This window comes from Salvelinus sp. IW2-2015, linkage group LG9 (assembly GCF_002910315.2).
Source record: "Salvelinus sp. IW2-2015 linkage group LG9, ASM291031v2, whole genome shotgun sequence".
NCBI lineage: Eukaryota > Metazoa > Chordata > Actinopteri > Salmoniformes > Salmonidae > Salvelinus > Salvelinus sp. IW2-2015.
Genome location: NC_036849.1, coordinates 30507682 through 30527962, shown reverse-complemented (window position 1 = coordinate 30527962; position 20281 = coordinate 30507682). Strand labels below are relative to the sequence as shown.

Here is a 20281-nt window from a genome sequence, read left to right as displayed (position 1 = left end):
CTCTTTCTTCCTCCTTTCTCTTTCTCTTTCCTGGCCCGAGCAGTGTGTTGGACAGAGTTTTCTGGTGTCCAACACACACAACATATTAGATTAGTATGGAAACCTCATTTACACAACATATTAGATTAGTATGGAACCTCACTAACAACATATTTAGTAGTAGTATGGAACCTCACTAAACAACATATTATAGTAGTATGGATCCTCACGAAACAACATATTATAGTAGTATGGAACCTCACTTTACAACATATTAGATTAGTATGGAACCTTGCTTTTTTATGAGTGAACAGAAAGAGGGGACGGGAGAGAGAGAGAGAAAGAGAGAGAGAGAGAAAGAGAGTGAGAGAAAGTGTGTGTGTGTGTGTGTGTGTCTCTCTCATCACCGTGTAGATCTTGTTTCTGCGTGGTGAAGGAGAAGACCCCTCATCTTCTGACTCCGTCTCACTGTAACACTCTGTCCACAAAGACACAAACAATCAACCATATCGTTAGAACTTCCGCTTGTCCAGACGTGTTATTCTAGTTTGTAACACCCGGAAACACACAGATGAGAATCTCCATTGAAACGTGTCAGTCCAGGAGGAGTAGGCTGGGAAACGAGCTTGTAATGTATTTTTGATTTGGCTACTATCAAGGACAACTATAATAAGAAAAACATAATTATCCCATCAAATCTCATGAAAAGTTTCTCCTACCCTCTTCGTTGTCCGGTGGTCCTTTGTGGAACTTCTTGTGTTTCTGTATGGCTGTGATCAGACAGTTGATCCATCTGCAGAGGAAGAGACAGTGTTCACTGCAAGGGCCTATATTGTTTTATTTCACCTTTATTTAACCAGGTAGGCCAGCTGAGAACAAGTTCTCATTTACAACTGCAACCTGGGCAAGATAAAGCAAAGCAGTGCGACAAAAACTACAACACAGAGTTACACATAAACAAACGTACAGTCAATAACACAATATAAAAATCTATGTACAGTGTGTGCAAATGTAGAAGAGTAGGGAGGTAAGGCAATAAATAGGCCATAGAGGGGAAATAATTACAATTTAAGATTAACACTGGAGTGATAGATGTGCAGATGATGATGTGCAAGTAGAGATACTGGGGTGCAAAAGAGCAAGAAGTTAAATAACAATATGGGGTTGAGGTAGTTGGGTGTGCTATTTACAGATTGGCTGTGTAAAGAGGTATTGGTGATTGTGGGTAGGACCGAATACACACCACAGAGCGACAGCTGGCTTTTGACAAGCTGATGCTGGCTTAAGTTAGAGAGGGAGAAATAAGACTTCAGCTTCAGTGATTTCTGCAATTTGTTCCAGTCATTGGCAGCGCAGGAGACTGGAAGAAAAGGCGGCGCAAAGGGGAATTGGCTTTGCGGATAACCAGAGTGAAATATACTCGCTGGAGCGCGTGGCTACGGGTGGGTGCTTGCTATGGTGACCAGTGAGCTGAGATAAGCGGGGCTTTACCTAGCAAAGACTTATAGATGACCTGGAGCCAGTGGGTTTGGTGATGAATATGTAGCGAGGGCCAGCCAGAGCAGCATACAGTCGCAGTGGTGGGTAGTAATGGGGCTTTGGTGACAAAACGGATGGACCTGTGATAGACAACATCCAGTTTGCTGAGTAGAGTGTCGGAGGCTATTTTGTAAATTACATCGGGAGTAAGGATCGTGTAGGATAGTCAGTTTCACGAGGGTATGTTTGGCAGCATGAGTGGATGCTTTGTTGCGAAATAGGAAGCGATTCTAGATTTAATTTTGGATTGGAGATGCTTAATGTGGAGTCTGAAAGGAGAGTTTACAGTCTAACCAGACACTAGAAGATTGTGGACAACTAAAATACTAAGTGCAGGACGCGTGCCCGAGTAGTGATGCTAGTCGGGCGGCTGGGCGCGGGCACAATCGTTGAAGAGCATGCATTTAGATTTACTTGCATTTAAAAAGCAGGTTGGACCGGCCACGAGAAGAGTGTTGTATGCGCATTCAAATCAAGATAAATGTATTTAATATAGCCTTGCGAATCACGCTTAATAGTCTTCAAAGTGCTGTAGAGCAGAAACCGCAGCTAAAACCCAGGAAAAACCGCCAGAGGAGGATTTTGGGTTTTAGCCGCGTCTGGAGGTTTGGTAACAGTGTAAAAGACGGGCCGAGACTGTATACAAGATGGGGTGTGTCTGCGTAGAGGTTGATCAGAGAATCACAGCTAGAAGAGCGACATCATTGATGTATACAGAGAAAAGAGTGCGGCCAAGAATATTAGACCCTGTGGGCACCGCCATAGAGAGACTGCGGAGGTCCGGACAACAGGCCTCGATTTGACACATGGACTCTGATAAGTAGTTTGGTGGAACCAGGCGAGGCGTCATTTGAGAAACCTAAGGCTATCGAGTCTGCCGATAAGAAATGGGTTGATTGCAGTGTGCGAAAGCCTTGGCCAGGTCGATGAAGACGGCTGCACAGTATTGGTCTCTTTATCGGATGGCGGATTATGAGTATCATTGTTAGGACCTTGAGGCGTGGCTGAGGGTGGCAAACCCATGACCAGCTGGAAACCAGGTTGCAGTGTGGGAGAAGGTACGGTGGGATTCGAAATGGTCGGTGATCGCTGTTTGTTAACTTGGGCTTTCGAAGATTTTAGAATGGAGGGCAGGATGGATATAGGTCTCATAACAGTTTGGGTGCTAGAGTGGTTTTCGCCTTTGAAGAGGGGTTTGATGACGCGCAACAGCTTTGCCAGTCTTTGGGGATGCTCAAAGGTTGCACAATTTTGCCGGATATTTTAGAAAAGAGAGGGTCCAGATTATTAGGCCACAGCTGATTTGTAGGGATCAGAATTTGCAGCTCTTTTCAGAACATGCAGCCTGTCTGGATTTGGGTGGGAGAAGCAGGGGGGGGGGGGGGCAAGTTGCTGTCCAGGGGTGCAAGAACGTGCGTCCGGGGTAGGCGGTAACCAGGTTGGAAGCATGGCCAGCGCGCGTAGAAAAATGCTTATTGAATGTATCGTTATGACAGTGGTTTTCCTAGCTTCAGTGCAGTGGGCAGGCTGGGAGGAGGGTGCTTTTATTCTCCATGGAATTTAGCAGCTGTCGCAAAACTTTTTGGAATTAGTGGCTACAGGATGGGCAAAATCTTTGTTTGTGGCAAAAGCTAGCCTGTTGTTTTTTTAACTGACTGTGTATATTGGTTCCTGACTTCCCTGAACAGTTGTATATCGCGGGGGCAATTCGATGCTAATGCAGAACGCCACAGGATGTATTTGTGATGGTCAAGGGCAGTCAAGTCTGGGGTGAACCATGGGCTATATCTGTTCTTAGTTCTACATTTTTTGAATGGGGCATGCTTATTTAAGATGGTGAGGAAGGCACTTTTAAAGAGCAACCAGGCATCCTCTACTGACGGGATGAGGTCAATATCCTTCCAGGATACCCGGGCCAGGTCGATTAGAAAGGCCTACTTGCTGAAGTGTTTTAGGGAACATTTGACAGTGATGAGGGGTGGTTGTTTGACCGCAGACCCATTACGGACGCAGGCAATGAGGCAGTGATCGCGGAGATCCTGGTTGAAGACAGCAGACCTGTATTTAGAGGGCAAGTTGGTCAGGATGATATCTAAGAGGGTGCCCATGGTTACGGATTTAGGGTTGTACCTGGTGGGTTCCTTGATAATTTGTGTGAGATTGAGGGCATCTAGCTTAGATTGTAGGACGGCCGGGGTGTTAAGCATATCTCAGTTTAGGTCACCTAATAGTACGAACTCTGAAGATAGATGGGGGGGGCAATCAATTCACATATGGTGTCCAGGGCACAGCTGGGGGCTGATATGGGTCTATAACAAGCAGCAACGGTGAGAAACTTGTTTCTGGAAAGGTGAATTATTTAAAGCAGAAGTTCAAATTGTTTGGGCACAGACCTGGATAGTATGACAGAACTCTGCAGGCTATTTCTGGAGTYGATTGCAACTCCTCCCTATTTGGCAGTTCTATCTTGTTGGAAAATGTTGTAGCTGGGGATGAACATTTCAGGATTTTTGTGGCCTTCCTAAGCAATGATTCAGACATGGCTAGGACATCAGGGTTGGCGGAGTGTGCTAAAGCAGTGAATAAAATAAACTTAGGGAGGATGCTTCTGATGTTAACATGCATGAAACCAAGGCTTTTACGGTTACAGAAGTCAACAAATGAGAGCGCTTGGGGAARGGGAGTGGTGCTGGGGGTTGCAGGGCCTGGGTTAACCTCTACATCACCAGAGGAACAGAGGAGGAGTAGGATAAGGGTACGGCTAAAGACCTATAAGAACTGGTCGTCTAGTGCATTCGGAACAGAGAGTAAAAGGAGCAGATTTCTGGACGTGGAAGAATAGATTCAAGGCATAATGTACAGACAATGGTATGGTAGGATGTGAGTACAGTGGAGGTAAACCTAGGCATTCAATGACGATGAGAGAGGTTTTGTCTCTAGAGGCACCAGTTAAGCCAGGTGAGATCACCATATGTGTGGGTGGTGGAACAAAAAACTATCTAAGGCATATTGGGCAGGGCTAGGGGCTCTACAGTGAAATAAGACAATCACTAACCAAAACAGCAATAGACAAGGCATATTGACACTAGGGAAAGGCATGTGGTCAAGACCGAGTGATCCATAGGGTCAATGAGTAGCAATAGGTGGTCAGGGAGCCGATCAGTAGTCCGGCTACTACGCTAGGCGAGCTGGAGACACGGTGATTCAGACAAGCTAGCGGACCGGGGCTAGCAGATGGGCCTTCGGCAACGTCGCAACGGAAGAGCCAGTTGAGATCACTCCGGACGATTACGTTGGCAGACCAGTCGTGATGGATCGCGGGACTGCGTGTCGGCAGTAAAGGGTCCCAGGCCAATTGGCAAAAGAGGTCTTGTAGCCCAAGAAATTAGCTGGTGGACCTCTTTTCGGCTAGCCGGTAGATGGCCTAGCTCAGGAGCTAGGCTAACTGGTGCTTGCTTCGGGACAGAGACGTTAGCCAGGTCTCGTATTGCAGCTAGCTAGCTGCGATGCTCCGGTGTAAGGTTCAAGAGCTTGTTGGTAGGAATCCGGAGATGTGGTAGAGAAAAAGCAGTATGCTCTGGGTTGATATCGCGCTGGTGCAGACTGGCAGTATTGACCGAGCTGAGGCTGGCTGGTGTCCCTTAACGGTGAAGACCCCTAACAGTGCTAACTGACTACTAGCTAATAGCTAGTTAGCTGGCTAGCTTGCTGATGGGGGTATAAAAAAATATAAAAATAGCAGAATCGTCACCACATTGGGTGAGGCGGGTTGCAGGAGAGTATATTCAGTCCATAGATGCAAGTGAGATTAAAATATAATACGTAAAAAAATAAGGACACCGATATTTACACGGACAAGTCAAAACACACGTCCGACTGCTACGCCATCTTGGAAAAGCTTCATAAAGCTAGTAGGAGTTCTGATCAAGGATCAGTTTTCGCCTTGTAAGATCATAATGAATAAGATTACATGAACGACGGGGGGGGGGGGGGGGGTCTTATCCTAGATCTGCACTTAGAACATAAATCTTTACTTTCAACTGGAACAACCCTTGTACTTTGTAATTATCTGCCCGTTTCTGTAGTACTGACAAACCAACACAAGGTGGCAGCATAGACTATCATATATGCTCATTAGTCAGTACTCTTGAAGTAGCCTACACTCCGCTTTACCTCACCTGAAACTATCAGTGGCCCGCAACAAACTATCAGTGGCCCGTCAACAACTATCAGTGGCCCGTCAACAAACTATCAGTGGCCTGTCAAAAACTATCAGTGCGTAAACAACCTATCAGTGGCCTGCAACAAACTATCAGTGGCCCGTCAACAAACTAATCCAGACAGTGGCCCGCCAACAAACTATCAGTGGCCTGTCAACAAACTATCAGTGGCCTGTCAACAAAATATCAGTGGCCTGTCAACACAACTATCAGTGCCTGTCACAAACTATCAGTGGCCTGTCAACAAACTTATCATGGCATGTCAGCAAACTATCAGTTGGCCTGTCAACAAACTATCAGTGGCCTGTCAACAAACTATCAGTGGCCTGTCAACAAACTATCAGTGGCCTGTGTGGTAGAGATAATGCCACTGCCTTAAAATGTGTGTATTCGTATTTGTGGGAGYGAGAAAGAGGGAGAAAGAACACCAGATCGTGGCACACAGACAGACATCTGTATAATGTTTCAGAACCAGAAAGAGACCACAATGGAGAGATTCAGTCAAGTGTTGTCTCCATCACACAGCTGTGGTGTGTGTATGGTGTGTGTGGTGTGTGTATGGTATGTGGTGTCAAACAACCACAGACATTATCCTATCATAATGTTCCAGTATATTCAAATCACTGGGGCGTCTCCGTCATCGTTTCTATGGGGAATCCTCGGTTGTGTATTTCCTGCCAGGCTTTCTTATTAATCATTGAAATATGCAGGAGGCCTGTAGGGAAGAGAACAGCGTATGTGTGTGTGTATTAGCAGTGTATATTGGAAGCAGGAGTTGGAACCCAAAGTTGTTTTCCAATCTGAACAGAACAATGATTTTTTTTTCATTCCGTTCCACTGTTCCGACCTGCTAAATAAAATTCTGAACCGGTTCGCAACCCCCCAGAATGRACTGGTTTATATCATTCAGTGTGGATAGAGCAATGGAATGGGCAAACTATAGTTTACTGAGTAGTTTACATGTGTGATGGAAAGACAAGTGTAGGGTGCGAGAGGCAACTGAAATTTTGCGGGTGGGGATCCGCTATTGGCTCTTTGAATTGTCAATAGAAGTRGATAGATAGCGTTTTGCTGTTGCCACGACGACGTCACAGCACCAATTTGCCTGGCTGCGATACAGCTGCGGTCCCCAACGTAGCATTTTTCAGCTGGCAGGCAGACACTGGAAGAAGTTTCTGAATGACAGAGGGAGGGCTTTGCATAGGTGCTTTGTTGCAAGATGGCGCCGACAGAGATGGTCACCTCGCTTCGAGTCCCTAGGAAACTATGCAGTATTTTGTTTTTTAATGTATTATTTCTTACATTGTTAGCCCAGGAAATCTTAAGTGTTATTACATACAGCCGGGAATAACTATTGCATATAAGAGCGACGTCAACTTACCAACATTACGACCAGAAATACGACTTTCCTGAAGCGGATCCTTTGTTCGGGCCACCACCCAGGACATTGGATCTAATCCCAGAGGATGACCCAAAACAACATCGCCGCAGAAGGGTAGACGGAGCGGCCTCCTGGTCAGACTTCGGAGGCGTACACACCACCCACCGCTTCCGAGTATATTACTCGCCAATGTCCAGTCTCTAGACAACAAGGTGGACGAAATTAGGGAAAGGGTTGCCTTCCAGAGAGACATCAGAGATGGTAACATTCTCTGTTCACGGGAACATGGCTCTCTGGGGATATGTTGTCGGAGTCMGTACAGCCACCGGGTTTCTTCATGTGTCGCTCRGACAGAAATAAACATCTCTCTTGGAAGAAGAAGGGGGGGGTGTATGCTTCATGATTAACGACTCATGGTGTAATAACAACATACAGGAACTCAAGTCCTTTTGATCACCTGACCTAAAATTCCTTACAATCAAATGCCGACCACATTATCTCCCAAGAGAATTATCTTCAATTATAGTCACAGCTGTGTATATCCCCCCCTCAAGGAACTTCACTGGAGTCTATGTAAACTGGAAACCATATATCCTGATGCTGCATTTATTGTAGCTGGGGATTTTAACAAAGGTAATTTGAGAACAGGGCTACCTAAATTGTATCAGAACATTGACTGTAGCAAGCGAGCGGGCAATACACTGGACCACTGCTACTCTAACTTTAGAGATGCATACAAGGCCCTCCCCCGCCCGACTACGACTCCATTTTGCTGCTACCATCCTACAGGCAGAAACTCAAACAGGATGTACCCTTGACTAGAACCATTCAAAGCTGGTCTGACCAATCGCAATCGACGCTTCAAGATTGTTTTGATCACGCGGACTGGAAAATGTTCCGGGAAGCCTCTAACATACATTTCTACGCTGTCTCGGTGAGTGAGTTTATAAGGAAGTGCATTGGAGATGTTGTACCCACTGTGACTATTAAGACCTACCCTAACCAGAAACAGTGGATAGATGGCGGCATTCGCGCTGAAAGCGCAAACCACCGCATTCAACCATGGAAAGATGACTAAAAATATGGCCGAATGTAAACAGTGTAGTTATTCCCTCTGCAAGGCAATCAAACAAGCGAAATGTCCTGTCCTGCGTTGCATATAATCAATGCGGTGCCTGTTAATTCATCCTCGAATCACAGCCTACTTCAACATCGCCAAACGGGTTATYATTTAACAAAAGTGCATTGCCGAAAAAAGCACAATCTTTCCACAAATGAACATAAACATCAATGCCTTTATTAAAATCAATACACAGAAGTATATTTTTTCAAACCTGCATATTTAGTTAAAAGAAATTAATGTTAGCAGGCAATATTAACTAGGAAAATTGTGCCACTTCTCTTGGGGACAAAGTGGAGTCGCAATTCAATGGCTCAGACACGAGACGTATGTGGATGGGTCTACAGGCAATCATGGACTACAAAAAGAAAACCAGCCACGTCACGGACACCGYCATCTTGCTTCCAGACAAACTAAAACATATTTTTTGCCCGCTTTYAGGATAATACAGTGCCACCYACGCGGCCCGCTACCAAAGACTGCGGCCCCCCCTCTCCTTCTCCGTGGCCGACGGAGTCTATGATTTGATAGAGCAGTCTGGCTGAGCGGTGGTAGGCAGCAGCAGGCTCGTAAGCATTCATTCAAACAGCACTTTCCTGCGTATGCCAGCATCTCTTAGCAATGCTTGAAGCACAGCTCTGTTTATGACTTCAAGCCTATCAACTCCTGTGATTAGGCTGGCAACACTAAAGTGCCTATAAGAACATCCAATAGTCAAAGGTACATGAAATACAAATGGTATYGAGAGAAATAGTCGACMCYTCATAATTCCTATAATAACTACAACCTAAAACTTCTTAACTGGGAATATTGAACCACCAGCTTTCATATGTTCTCATGTTCTGAACAAGAAAATTAAACGTTAGCTTTTTTACATGGCACATATTGCACTTTTACTTCCTTCTCCAACACTGTGTTTTTCCATTATGTAATGAAATTGAACATTTCATTATTTATTTGAGACTAAATAGATTTTATTTATGTATTACATTAACTTAAAATAAGTGCACACATAAAATGTTTTTTAAAATAAATTAAAATTAAAATAAAATAAAAAAATGTTTAAAAAAAAAATCGGCAGTTTAATCGGTATCGTCTTTTTTTGGTCCTCCAATAAATCGGTATCGGTGTTGAAAAATCATAATCGGTCGACCTCTACCCTAGACCCACTTCGGTTTGAATACCGCCCCAACAGGTCCACAGGCGATGCAATCGCCATCACACTGCACACTGCCCTATCCCATCTGGACAAGACGAATACCTATGTAAGAATACTGTTCATTGACTACAGCTCAGCATTCAACACCATAGTACCCTCCAAGCTCATCATTAAGCTTGAGGCACTGGGTCTAAACCCTGCCCTGTGCTATTGGGTCCTGGATTTTCTGACGTGCCGCCCCCAGGTGGTGAACGTAGGAAACAACATCTCCACTTTGCTGATCCTCAACACTGGGTGCGTGCTCAGCCCTCTCCTGTACTCCCTGTTCACCCATGACTGTGCGGCCATGCACGCCTCCAACTCGATCATCAAGTTTGCAGACGACACAACAGTATGGGCTTGATTACCAACAATGACGAGACGGCCTACAGGGAGGAGGTGAAGGCACTCGGAGTGTGGTGTCAGGAAAACAATCTCTCACTCAACGTCAACAAAACAAAAGGAGATGATCGTGGACTTCAGGAAATAGCGGAGGGAGCACCCCCCTATCCACATCGACGGGACAGTAGTGGAGAAGGTGGAAAGTTAAGTTCRTTAGCGTACACARCACGGACAAACTGAAATGGTCTACCCACACTCAGGAGGCTGAAGAAATTTGGCTTGTCACCTAAAACCCTCACAAACTTTTACAGATGCACAATTGAGAACATCCTGTCGGGCTGTATCACCGCCTGGTACGGCAACATCACCACCCTCAACCACAAGGCTCTCCAGAGGGTGGTGCGGTCTGCACAACGCATCACCGGGGGCAAACTACCTGCCCTCCAGGACACCTACAGCACCCGATGTCACAGCAAGGCCAAAAAGATCATATAAGGACAACAACCACCCGAGCCACTGCCTGTTCACCCCACTACCAACCAGGAGACGAGGTCAGTACAGGTGCATCAAAGCTGGGACCGAGAGACTGAAAAACAGCTTCTATCTCAAGGCCATCAGACTGTTAAACAGCCATCACTACAACAGAGAGGTTGTTGCCTACATACAGACTCAAATCATTAGCCAATTTAATAAATGGATCACTAGTCACATAAAAAAATTACACTTTAATAATGTTTACATATCTTCCATTACTCATCTCATATGTATATACTGTATTTTATACCATCTATTACATCTTGCCTATGCCGCTCGGTCATCGGTCATCCATATATATTTCTCTGTACACATTCTTCTTCCATCCTTTTACATTTGTGTGTATTAGGTAGTTGTTGTGAAACTGTTAGATTACTTGTTAGATATTACCGCACTGTCGAAACTAGAAGCACACGCATTTCACTACACTCGCATTAACATCTTCTAACCATGTGTATGTGACCAATAAAATTTGATTTGATTTGTGTTTTTTGTGGGACTAGAAAAAAATGCCCTGAATGTAAAATAAAGTTTTTAACCGGTTCCCATGCTTTTAAAATAGTGGTTCTGTTCTGGTACAGTATAGATCCCTTTCATTCCCGGTTCTGATTCTGTTACTTGAAAAATTGTTATTTTTTGGTTTTTCGGTTCTATTCCCTGAACCGGTTCCAACCAGATGTGTTCATAATTCGTCACACCTACTTGGTCATGTCATTGACATTCTCGGCGGCAAAGAAGAAAGTCTGGAAGCGCTGGTGGCACATTTGGAAGACACTGGGGAGAGAGAAAGAAAGACAGACACAGAGAGAGAGCGGAGAGAGAGTGGGGAAGAGAGAGATAGGCAGTTAGGATTAAGTTAGCTCCAGCGTTGAGCGTTCTGGGATATTAAATTGCTATTTGAACCCAGATGTGACTACAGTACTTCCCACAATAAGTTGGGTGAATTCTGGCCCATTCCTCCCTGACAGTGCTGGTGTAACTGAGTCAGGTTTGTAGGCCTCCTTGCTCACACACGCATTTTTAGCTCAAATTTTCTATAGGATTGAGGTCAGGGCTTTGTGATGGCCCCTCCAATATCTTGACTTTGTTGTCTTTTAGCAATTTTACCACAARTTTGGAAGTATGCTTGGGGTCATTGTCCATTTGGAAGACCAATTTGCGACCAAGCTTCAACTTCCTGACTGATGTCTTGAGATGTTGCTTCAATATATCCACATAATTTCCCTCCCTCATGATGCCATCTATTTTGTGAAGTGCACCAGTCCCTCCTGCCGCAAAGCACCCCCACAACATGAATCTGCCACCCCTGTGCTTCACGGTTGGGATGGTGTTCTTCGGCTTGCAAGCCTCCCCCTTTTTCCTCCAAACATAACGATGGTCATTATGGCCAAACAATTCTATTTTTGTTTCATCAGACCAGAGGACATTTCTCCAAAAAAGTGCAATCTTTGTCCCCATGTGCAGTTGCAAACCGTAGTCTGGCTTTTTATGGCGGTTTAGGAGCAGTGGCTTCTTCCTTGCTGAGCGCCTTTCAGGTTATGTCGATATAGGACTTGTTTTACTGTGGATAAAGATACTTTTGTACCTGTTTTCTCCAGCATCTTCACAAGGTCCTTTGCTGTTGTTCTGGGATTGATTTGCACTTTTTCGCACCAAAGTACGTTCATCTCTAGGAGACAGAACACGTCTCCTTCCTGAGCAGTATGATGGCTGCGTGGGGCCATGGTTGTTTTATACTTGCGTACTATTGTTTGTACAGATGAACGTGGTACCTTCAAGCAGTTTGGAAATTGCTCCCAAGGATGAACCAGATTGGGAGGTCTCCAATTTCTTTTCCTGAGGTCTTAACTGATTTCTTTGATTTTTTCCATGATGTTAAGCAAAGAGGCACTGAGTTTGAAGGTAGGCCTTGAAATACATCTGCAGGTACACCTCCAATTGACTCAAATGATGTCAATTAGCCTATCAGAAGCTTCTAAAACCATGACATAATTTTCTGGAATTTTCCAAGCTGTTTAATGGCACAGTCAACTTAGTGTATTGCAAACTTCTGACCCACTTGGAATTGAGATACAGTGAATTATAAGTGAATATAATCTCTGTTAACAATGTTGGAAAAATTACTTGTGTCATGCACAAAGTAGATGTCTAACCGACTTGCCAAAACTATAGTTTGTTAACAAGAAATTTTGTGGAGTGGTTGAAAAACGAGTTTTAATGACTTCAACCTAAGTATATGTAAACTCCGACTTCAACTTGTATCTCATCACAGCTACAATTTTAACATTTTAGTCATTTCAGAAGACGCTCTGTATCCAGAGCGACTTACAAGTAGAGGTGGCATACCATTTTATTATATTTTACATACTGAGCACAAGGATATCCATACCGGCCAAGAGGCAGGACGCTCTTAATCCAGATGCGACTTATCAGTAGAGTTGCATACATTTTATTTCACATTTTTACATACTGTGAAGACAAGTGATGTCCCTACCGGCAAACCCTCCCTACCGGCCAAACCCTCCCTAACCGGACGACGCTATGCCAATTGTGCGTCGCCCACGGATCTCCCGGTTGCGGCCGGCTGCGACAGAGCCTGGGCGCGAACCCAGAGACTCTGGTGGCGCAGCTAGCACTGCGATGCAGTGCCCTAGACCACTGCGCCACCCGGAGAGCGGCAAACACTAGACACTATGTGGCAAAGGTACTTACTACTTCCTCTTGTGTTCTCCTGCACTCTCTATGTTGTAGCTGGAGATATGAACCAGGCCCTCTGCTTTCTCCTCCTGGCAATGACAAACAAATAAATAGGTTAATCAACCACAACTACTGCTGCCATGATAGTAAGTAAGTAGCCTTGTCCGAGCCAAAACGGCCCACAGGGCAGGACCCTATTTCCTGTTTCTGTAGCGTCAGGCAGCTTGATGTACAAGTACACCCCCTGGATGCTAGTCTATCTCCTGTTTCTGTAGCGTCAGGCAGCTTGATGTACAAGTACACCCCCTGGATGCTAGTCTATCGCAGTGCCTTAACCCCAATTAATGCTGAGTGCCAAGCATTTTTAAAGTCTGTCGGGGATCGAACCCCCAACCTTCCAACCTCAGGGCGGACACTGGTGCGCTGCTGCCATGATGGCCGGGTTATTAAACCAGACTGAACCATACAAGCACAGTGTTCTCTCTGGCTCAGTCAGGCTACTTACAATAAACACGGTCTAAAAGACAGAGAGAATGACAAAATCKCACTGCACAGTGGAAACCTGTTTAGGCTGATAAAACAGAACTGTGTACAACCACATGCAAATAATACTATCACTGTGAGACATGATATTATTGGGCTTTTATAACTTTACATGCATAATGATATGCTCATATGATATAATAGCATATGACACAATTGCACTTTAACTGTACATTGACGTGAGCAGATCCCCTGTCAATTCAAAAAGACATATAAACATTCAAGTTAAATAGGTGTATTTCAGTGATGTGAAATATTCAGAATGTTGCCGATTAGAAATGTAATGAATAGAGTCGCCGTGATTCCCCATTCATCATGATGCACAATGTTCTCTTCTACACAATGCATTTCTATCTGAATGGTCTGTAATGTTGCACCATCCAGAACAACCATGTCACCATGTTCTAGAAGTAAACCTATGATAAAGTAGCAGACTTGACTGTGTAGGTCTGTGTATAGAGCCATCATGGTCGAGCGTTGTGCGCGCATCCCGACATCAAAAAACATGTAGCTAAATTTTTTTTATTTTACTTTATTTAACTAGGCAAGTCAGTTAAGAACAAATTCTTATTTTCAATGACAGCCTAGGAACAGTGGGTTAACTTACCTTGTCAGCTCTGGGATTTGATCTTGCAACCTTTCGGTTACTAGTCCAACGCTCTAACCACTAGGCTACTTGCCTCCCTGAGTCTGGACCTTGACGAACTTAAATAGTGAGTGAGTCATGACCACGAAAACACCAGACCGATGGCTATAGCCATGATCAACAAGTATATTATTCTTCTGGGTTTATCTAGCTCTATTTAGAATATTTTATCTTGCCTCGCTGGCTTGGTAGTTTGCTCGGTTATCAATCCTCTGATGCACATTTGTGATGTTGTAGACGATAACCATCTGATTACGTTTTTGTTAACTTGTATGAGCTGTATTTGAAGTTACACGTTATCGTATCAACAGAGAACTTTCTGATTCCCAACTGTGCGCTCAGCTTTTCCTGGCACAGAGTCCATATGTATACTATCCTTTTTCCTGTCCTTTTTGTTGGATGAAGGGATAGGGGTGGGGGGGTGGGGGTTGGAGGTTCTACAACTATCCTAGTTCCTCTTGTGCATGTGCCAACCCTCTCCTACACGTACAGCATCCCATCTATCCAGAAAGCGCTTGATTTCACCAGTTCCATTAGCAACGATGAGGTAATAAATGAATGCGTTCACCTGCTGGCTGGTATACCAGTAGAGAGTGGGGCCCTTGAGGACGAACCAGAAGCGCTGCCATTTCTGGGTCATGAACACGCTGCTCTCCTTCCTCTTCTTCCACAGCCAGCCGTCACAGTCGGGCTGAACCAGCTCACGACACGACACACGCCGCCTGCTCGTCGCTGTACTCTTGCCTGGGAGGGAGGGAGCGAGCGAGCGAGCGAGAGGAGAGAGAACAGAGAGGGGGAGAGAGAACAGAGAGGGGGAGGATAGAAGATTGATAGAGGAGAAAGGGAGAGAGAGAGAGAAAGAAAGAAAGTCAAGGTTTTTTGCGTGGACTATGTTCATACAAAAACAATCTCAGTGACATAATGCAGGAAAGTAAATACATAATCTAAATAAGGAAGGTCGGGAAAAGTCCACTAAAACAAAGACCTACCTTTTGTAGACATCTTTTTTGGTTCTTTATCCTCCTAAAAGGGGAAAACAGAACAGTCTTATTCTTATGTTCAAGTCTAAATTGTGTCTGCAACTACAGCATGGAAAYAATCTGTGACGAAACACCGAAATCAGTCAAATTAATTTTCTATGTGAAATGAATGACGAAACAGAGGGTGTGTTTCTCTCTCACCCCGTGTACYCCCATCTCAGGGCAGGAACTGACGCTAGCTCTGGCTAGCTCTAGTACCCGGGGGGACGGACTACTGGGGGGCGCAGAGCCCTCTCCCCTGGGCCTGGGGCTGAACCTGGACCCCTTCAAACTATTGGTGTCTCCTAGGACAAACACACACACACAGAAACACACACACAGGTGAGAACACTTTTTATACGACACAACTACGGTTATTATGGCCTTACCGATCAAAATCTCACAACTGTGTGCAACTAACATTTTGTCTCCAACAGTGCAACTAACATTTTGTCTCCAACAGTCCTACTTCAGCTGCTATTTATTTACTGGGGTCAGGTTCTCTCCAGTATCATATTGGTTGTGGATGCCGAGAGTAACTTAACAGGACCCTGATAGGCTATCTACAGAAACATGTTATGGCGATCAGCGGTTTACTTCGTTCTGATACTAAATGTTATGATAGCTACATAGCGACACTTGTTCTAATGACAAGGGCGAATCAATTAGGTGACTTGGATGATTATTTKTTGTAAATGCCAGGTAGGCTAATCCTTATAAAATATATCCTAATGGCCTATGTGACCTGGAACGCCTTTGACCCAGAAATGGTCATGTCTATGGTTCTGACCTGCAGACAGGTATGAGASCTCCCCCTGGTGGTGGGGGTGTGAGGTGTATGTCAGGCTGCTGTCCAATCCCCTGTCATTGGACAGCTCCGACTCCTCCTGGCCCATGTGTTGGCTCACCACTGGCCCCTGAACCGCTGTCCTGCATACAGAGAGAGGGAACACACGTCATCACACTAACACCATTATCACCCAGGCTCTACGGACACAACATCACTAACACTATCTACACACATCACCCACGCTCTACTCTGTCCTCTTGGGTGGCAGCCTTGTTCAACACCACCCACGCTCTCCTCTGCCCTCTTGGGTGGCAGCCTTGTTCAACACCACCCCCGCTCTCCTCTGCCCTCTTGGGTGGCAGCCTTGTTCAACACCACCCACGCTCTCCTCTGTCCCCTTGGGTGGCAGCCTTGTTCAACACCACCCACGCTCTCCTCTGTCCTCTGGATGGTCTCCACACCACCCACAGGGAGAAGGAGTATGTATCACACTACACCGTCACTAAAGAAGAGTGGGAGGGGCCAACAACTAACACATTGCTATAGAAACCTGAAGCAGGAAATAAAAACATAACAAAGACGGGTTGGTTGTTTAGCAACAAAACCAACGTGTGCGCAACTATAGGGGCAAAACAGACGTGGTTGGCTTACACTGTTGACAACGTGTCAACTATTTCATCTCCAATGTTTATTGAAAACAAATATATTTGAGCCATATTAGCATAGATATGACATCCAGTCAAAACAKCTCAAAACAAGACATGATATCAAGAACAAGATGAAACGAGTCACTTTACGACCCCCCCTCCCCCCTCGTGGTAGTTTTTAGTCATTGTTGCTAACAATCTGGTCATCCAGAATGACAACACCACACAGACTTCTGCCCTCATAGAAGCGAGCGCATCATTTTTGGTGACGTTGTCATCTAACACATCTATATATAGTTAGGCTATTTTTAGAGATRTTGAACTAATAGCAATTTTAGATCATTGCACAGGTTATAAAAGCAATTGACAAYCTCTCATTTTAGGGTGAATTTGTCCTTTAAAAATGCTCTTAAGTGTGGATCTATAATTTGAACTAAAACTTCTAAGAAGTCAGAACTAGTCTCAACTCCCATAGGATATCAGACTGAGTCAAATGTCTTTCAGGAAGTAGCACAAAACCCAGTTTAATGTACTACCCTAACTCACCAGACCTCTGTTGGTTTCCAGTGAGTGTACTGTGATCAACGACAGCCTATGGCAGCCTTTACGGCATTTGCAACATTGACTTTGTCACACAGCCATTGGTCCATTACAGAGTCATGCTGCCTGTTGCCGACAGGTCAGACAAGTTTGTGCGAGAGGAAACATTTTGTATATTTTTTTTTTTTTTTTTTTTTTATCACCCATTATAGACAGGAAAATGCTTTAGACTCAAACTACTGAGGAGTTTCTGGCTTAAAAATGCTCTCTCCATTGAAAAATGCTCGACTTCATTCGATAAAGATGAAAAAATATGTTCAAATAGTTGTTTCAAAATGCTGTATTTCAACCAGCGGAGGCTGCTGAGGGGAAGATGACTTATAATAATGGCTGGAACGGAGTCAATGGAATGGCATCAAACACATGAAAGGGAAAAGGGTGATACCTAGTCAGTTGTACAACTGAATGCATTCAACTGAAAAGTGTCTTCCGCATTTAACCCAACCCCTCTGAATGTAGGAGCATTGGGCCAGTAACCAAAAGGTTGCTGGATCGAATCCCCGCGCTGACAAACCACGTGTTTGATTTATTTGATACCATTCCACTTATTCCGCTCCAGCCATTACCACGAGTACATCCTCCCCAATTAATGTGCCACCAACCTCCTGTGGTTTCAATCCTATCTGAAGGAGTTGTAATACCTGTCGGATGTGTGTGTGTCCGGTGTGTGTGTGTCCTGTGTGTGTGTGTGTCCTGTGTGTGTGTGTGTGTGTACTCACCTGAATGAAAGTGACCTGACCGAGGCTGCAACTCTCTCCAATACGGAGAATCTCTGATTGCGCTCTTCCTCCTCTTCCTCTTCGTCTTCCTGAAAACCAGCCAGCATAGTGTGTTAACCCCCCCGCCCACTCTGGTCACTTCAGATGAAGAGAGAAGGTGTGAAGTTGGAAACTGTGCATAGTTCCTTTTAATGCAGTGTGTGTGTGTGTGTGTGAGAGAGAGTGAGTGTGTCTTTGTGAGAGTGTGTTGAATATGTTTGCGAGAGTGTGCGTTTGTGAGTGTGTTGTGCTGTGTGGAGAGAGTGTGTGCTTTGTGATGTGTGTGTGTGTGAGAGAGTGTGTTGTGTGGTGAGAGTGTGTGTGTGTGTGTGTGTGGTGAGAGTGTGTGTGGTGAGAGTGTGTGTGTTGAGAGAGTGTGTGTGTGTGTGTGTGTTGTGAGAGTGGTGTGAGAGAGTGTGTGTGGTTTGTGGAGAGTGTGTTGTGTGAGAGTGTGTGTGTGTGTGTGTGTGTGAGAGAGTGTGTGTGAGGTGTTTGTGAGAGAGTGGTGTGTGTTGTTGAGAGTGTGTGGGTGTGAGAGTGTGTGTGTGAGGTGTGTGTGTGTGTGAGAGTGTGTGTTGTGAGTGGTGTGTGTGGTGTGGTGTGTGAGTGTGTGTGTGTGTTGTGAAAGTGTGTGTGTTTGTGTGTGAGAGTGTGTGTGTAGAGTGTGTGTGAGAGTGAGTGTGTGGTGTGTGTGTGTGTGAGAGTGTTTGTGTTGTGTGTGTGAGAGAGTATGTGTGTGGTGTTGTGTGTGTGGTGTGTGTGTGTGGTGTGTGTGTGTGTGTGTGTGTGTGTTGTGTGTGTGTGTGTGTGTGTGTGTGTGTGTGTGTGTGTGTGTGTGTGTGTGTGTGTGTGTGTGTGTGTGGTGTGAGTGAGTGAGTGAGTGAGTGAGTGAGTGTGTGAGAGAGAGTGTGTTGTGAGAGAGTATGTTGTGTGTGTGTGTTTGTGAGAGTGTGTGTGTGTGTGTGTTTGTGAGAGTGTGTGTGTTTGTGTGTGGAGTGTGTGTAGAGAGTGTGTGAGAGTGAGTGTGTGTGTATGTGTGTTTTGTGAGAGTGTATGTGAGTGTGTGTGTGTGTGTGTGAGAGAGTATGTGTGTGTGTGTGTGTTGTGTGTTTTTGTGAGAGTGTGTGTGTTTGTGAGATTTGTTGTGAGTTTTGTGTTTGTGAGATTTTGTGTGTGTGTGTGTGTGGTGTTTGTGAGATTGTGTGTGAAGTGTGAGTAATGTGTGTGTTGTGTAGCTGTGTGAGAGAGTGTGCTGTGTGTGTGTGTGTTCTGAGCCCTCAGGACAAAAAGTTTATGATCCGCATGAGATCCTCCACGTCAGCCTCCATTCACCCGCGGGACACACACACCCCGACGCAAGCAAACAAACAAAGAGATTCACGCTCCAACACACAGCCCTGACGCAAACAACAAAACCAAGGCACCTGCTTCTGGACACGCAAGGCAGCGAGCGTCATGACTGATTCACATGGTTCTCTGTGTCTGTGTTCTGTCAGTGTGTGTGCGCGATGGGGGGAGGGGCTGTGGGAATATTTCGGATACTCTTTGAAGAGGTAGGGTTTCAAACATTTTCAGAGAGATGGGCAGGGACTCTGCTGTCCTAGCTTCAGGGGGAAGCTGGTTCCACCATTGGGGTTCCAGGACAGAGAAGAGCTTTGACTGGGCTGAGTGGGAGCTGCCCCCCCCCCCGTAGGGGTGGGAGGGCCAAGAGACCAGAGGTGGCAGAATGGAGTGCTCGGGTTGGGGTGTAGGGTTTGAGCATAGCCTGAAGGTAGGGAGGGGCAGTTCCTCTTGCTGCTCCGTAGCCAAGTACCATGGACTTGTAGTGGATGCGAGCTTCGACTGAAATTCAGCTTGGAGGAGCAGGGTGGCATGGGAGAACTTGGGAAGGTTGCACACCAGGCGGGCTGCAGCATTCTGGATAAATTGCAGGTGTTTCATGGCCCAGTCAACAGCGTGTTGCAGTAGTCCAGACGGGAGATGACAAGTGCCTGGATTAGGACCCCTTCCTGCGTGAMGTWGGGTCGTACCTTACGGATGATGTAGAGCATGAACCTGCAGGAGCGAATCACTGCTTTGACGTTTGCAGAGAACCACAGGGGGTTGTCCAGAGGCTCCGTTCCATTTGTTTGCTTCCAGCCATTACAATGAGCACCCATCCTCCTATAGCTCCTCCCACCCATCCTCCTATAGCTCATCCCACCAGCCTCCTCTTATAGACATGACACAAACACTCCTTTTTCCTACTCATTCCAGAATGTACTACAG

At 45.4% G+C, this 20281-nt stretch overlaps 1 protein-coding gene across 1 annotated transcript in view; it reads right to left on the bottom strand.

Moving 5' to 3' along the window:
* Window positions 1-20281, bottom strand: part of LOC111968393 (connector enhancer of kinase suppressor of ras 1) — a 62179-nt gene that overhangs the window by 14889 nt on the left and 27009 nt on the right. Inside the window, 10 exon segments of the mRNA XM_070445068.1 lie at window positions 4-61; window positions 387-457; window positions 699-772; window positions 11016-11087; window positions 13026-13099; window positions 14768-14943; window positions 15189-15222; window positions 15381-15523; window positions 16009-16148; window positions 17975-18063. Coding sequence (XP_070301169.1) covers window positions 4-61; window positions 387-457; window positions 699-772; window positions 11016-11087; window positions 13026-13099; window positions 14768-14943; window positions 15189-15222; window positions 15381-15523; window positions 16009-16148; window positions 17975-18063 — 931 coding nt within the window.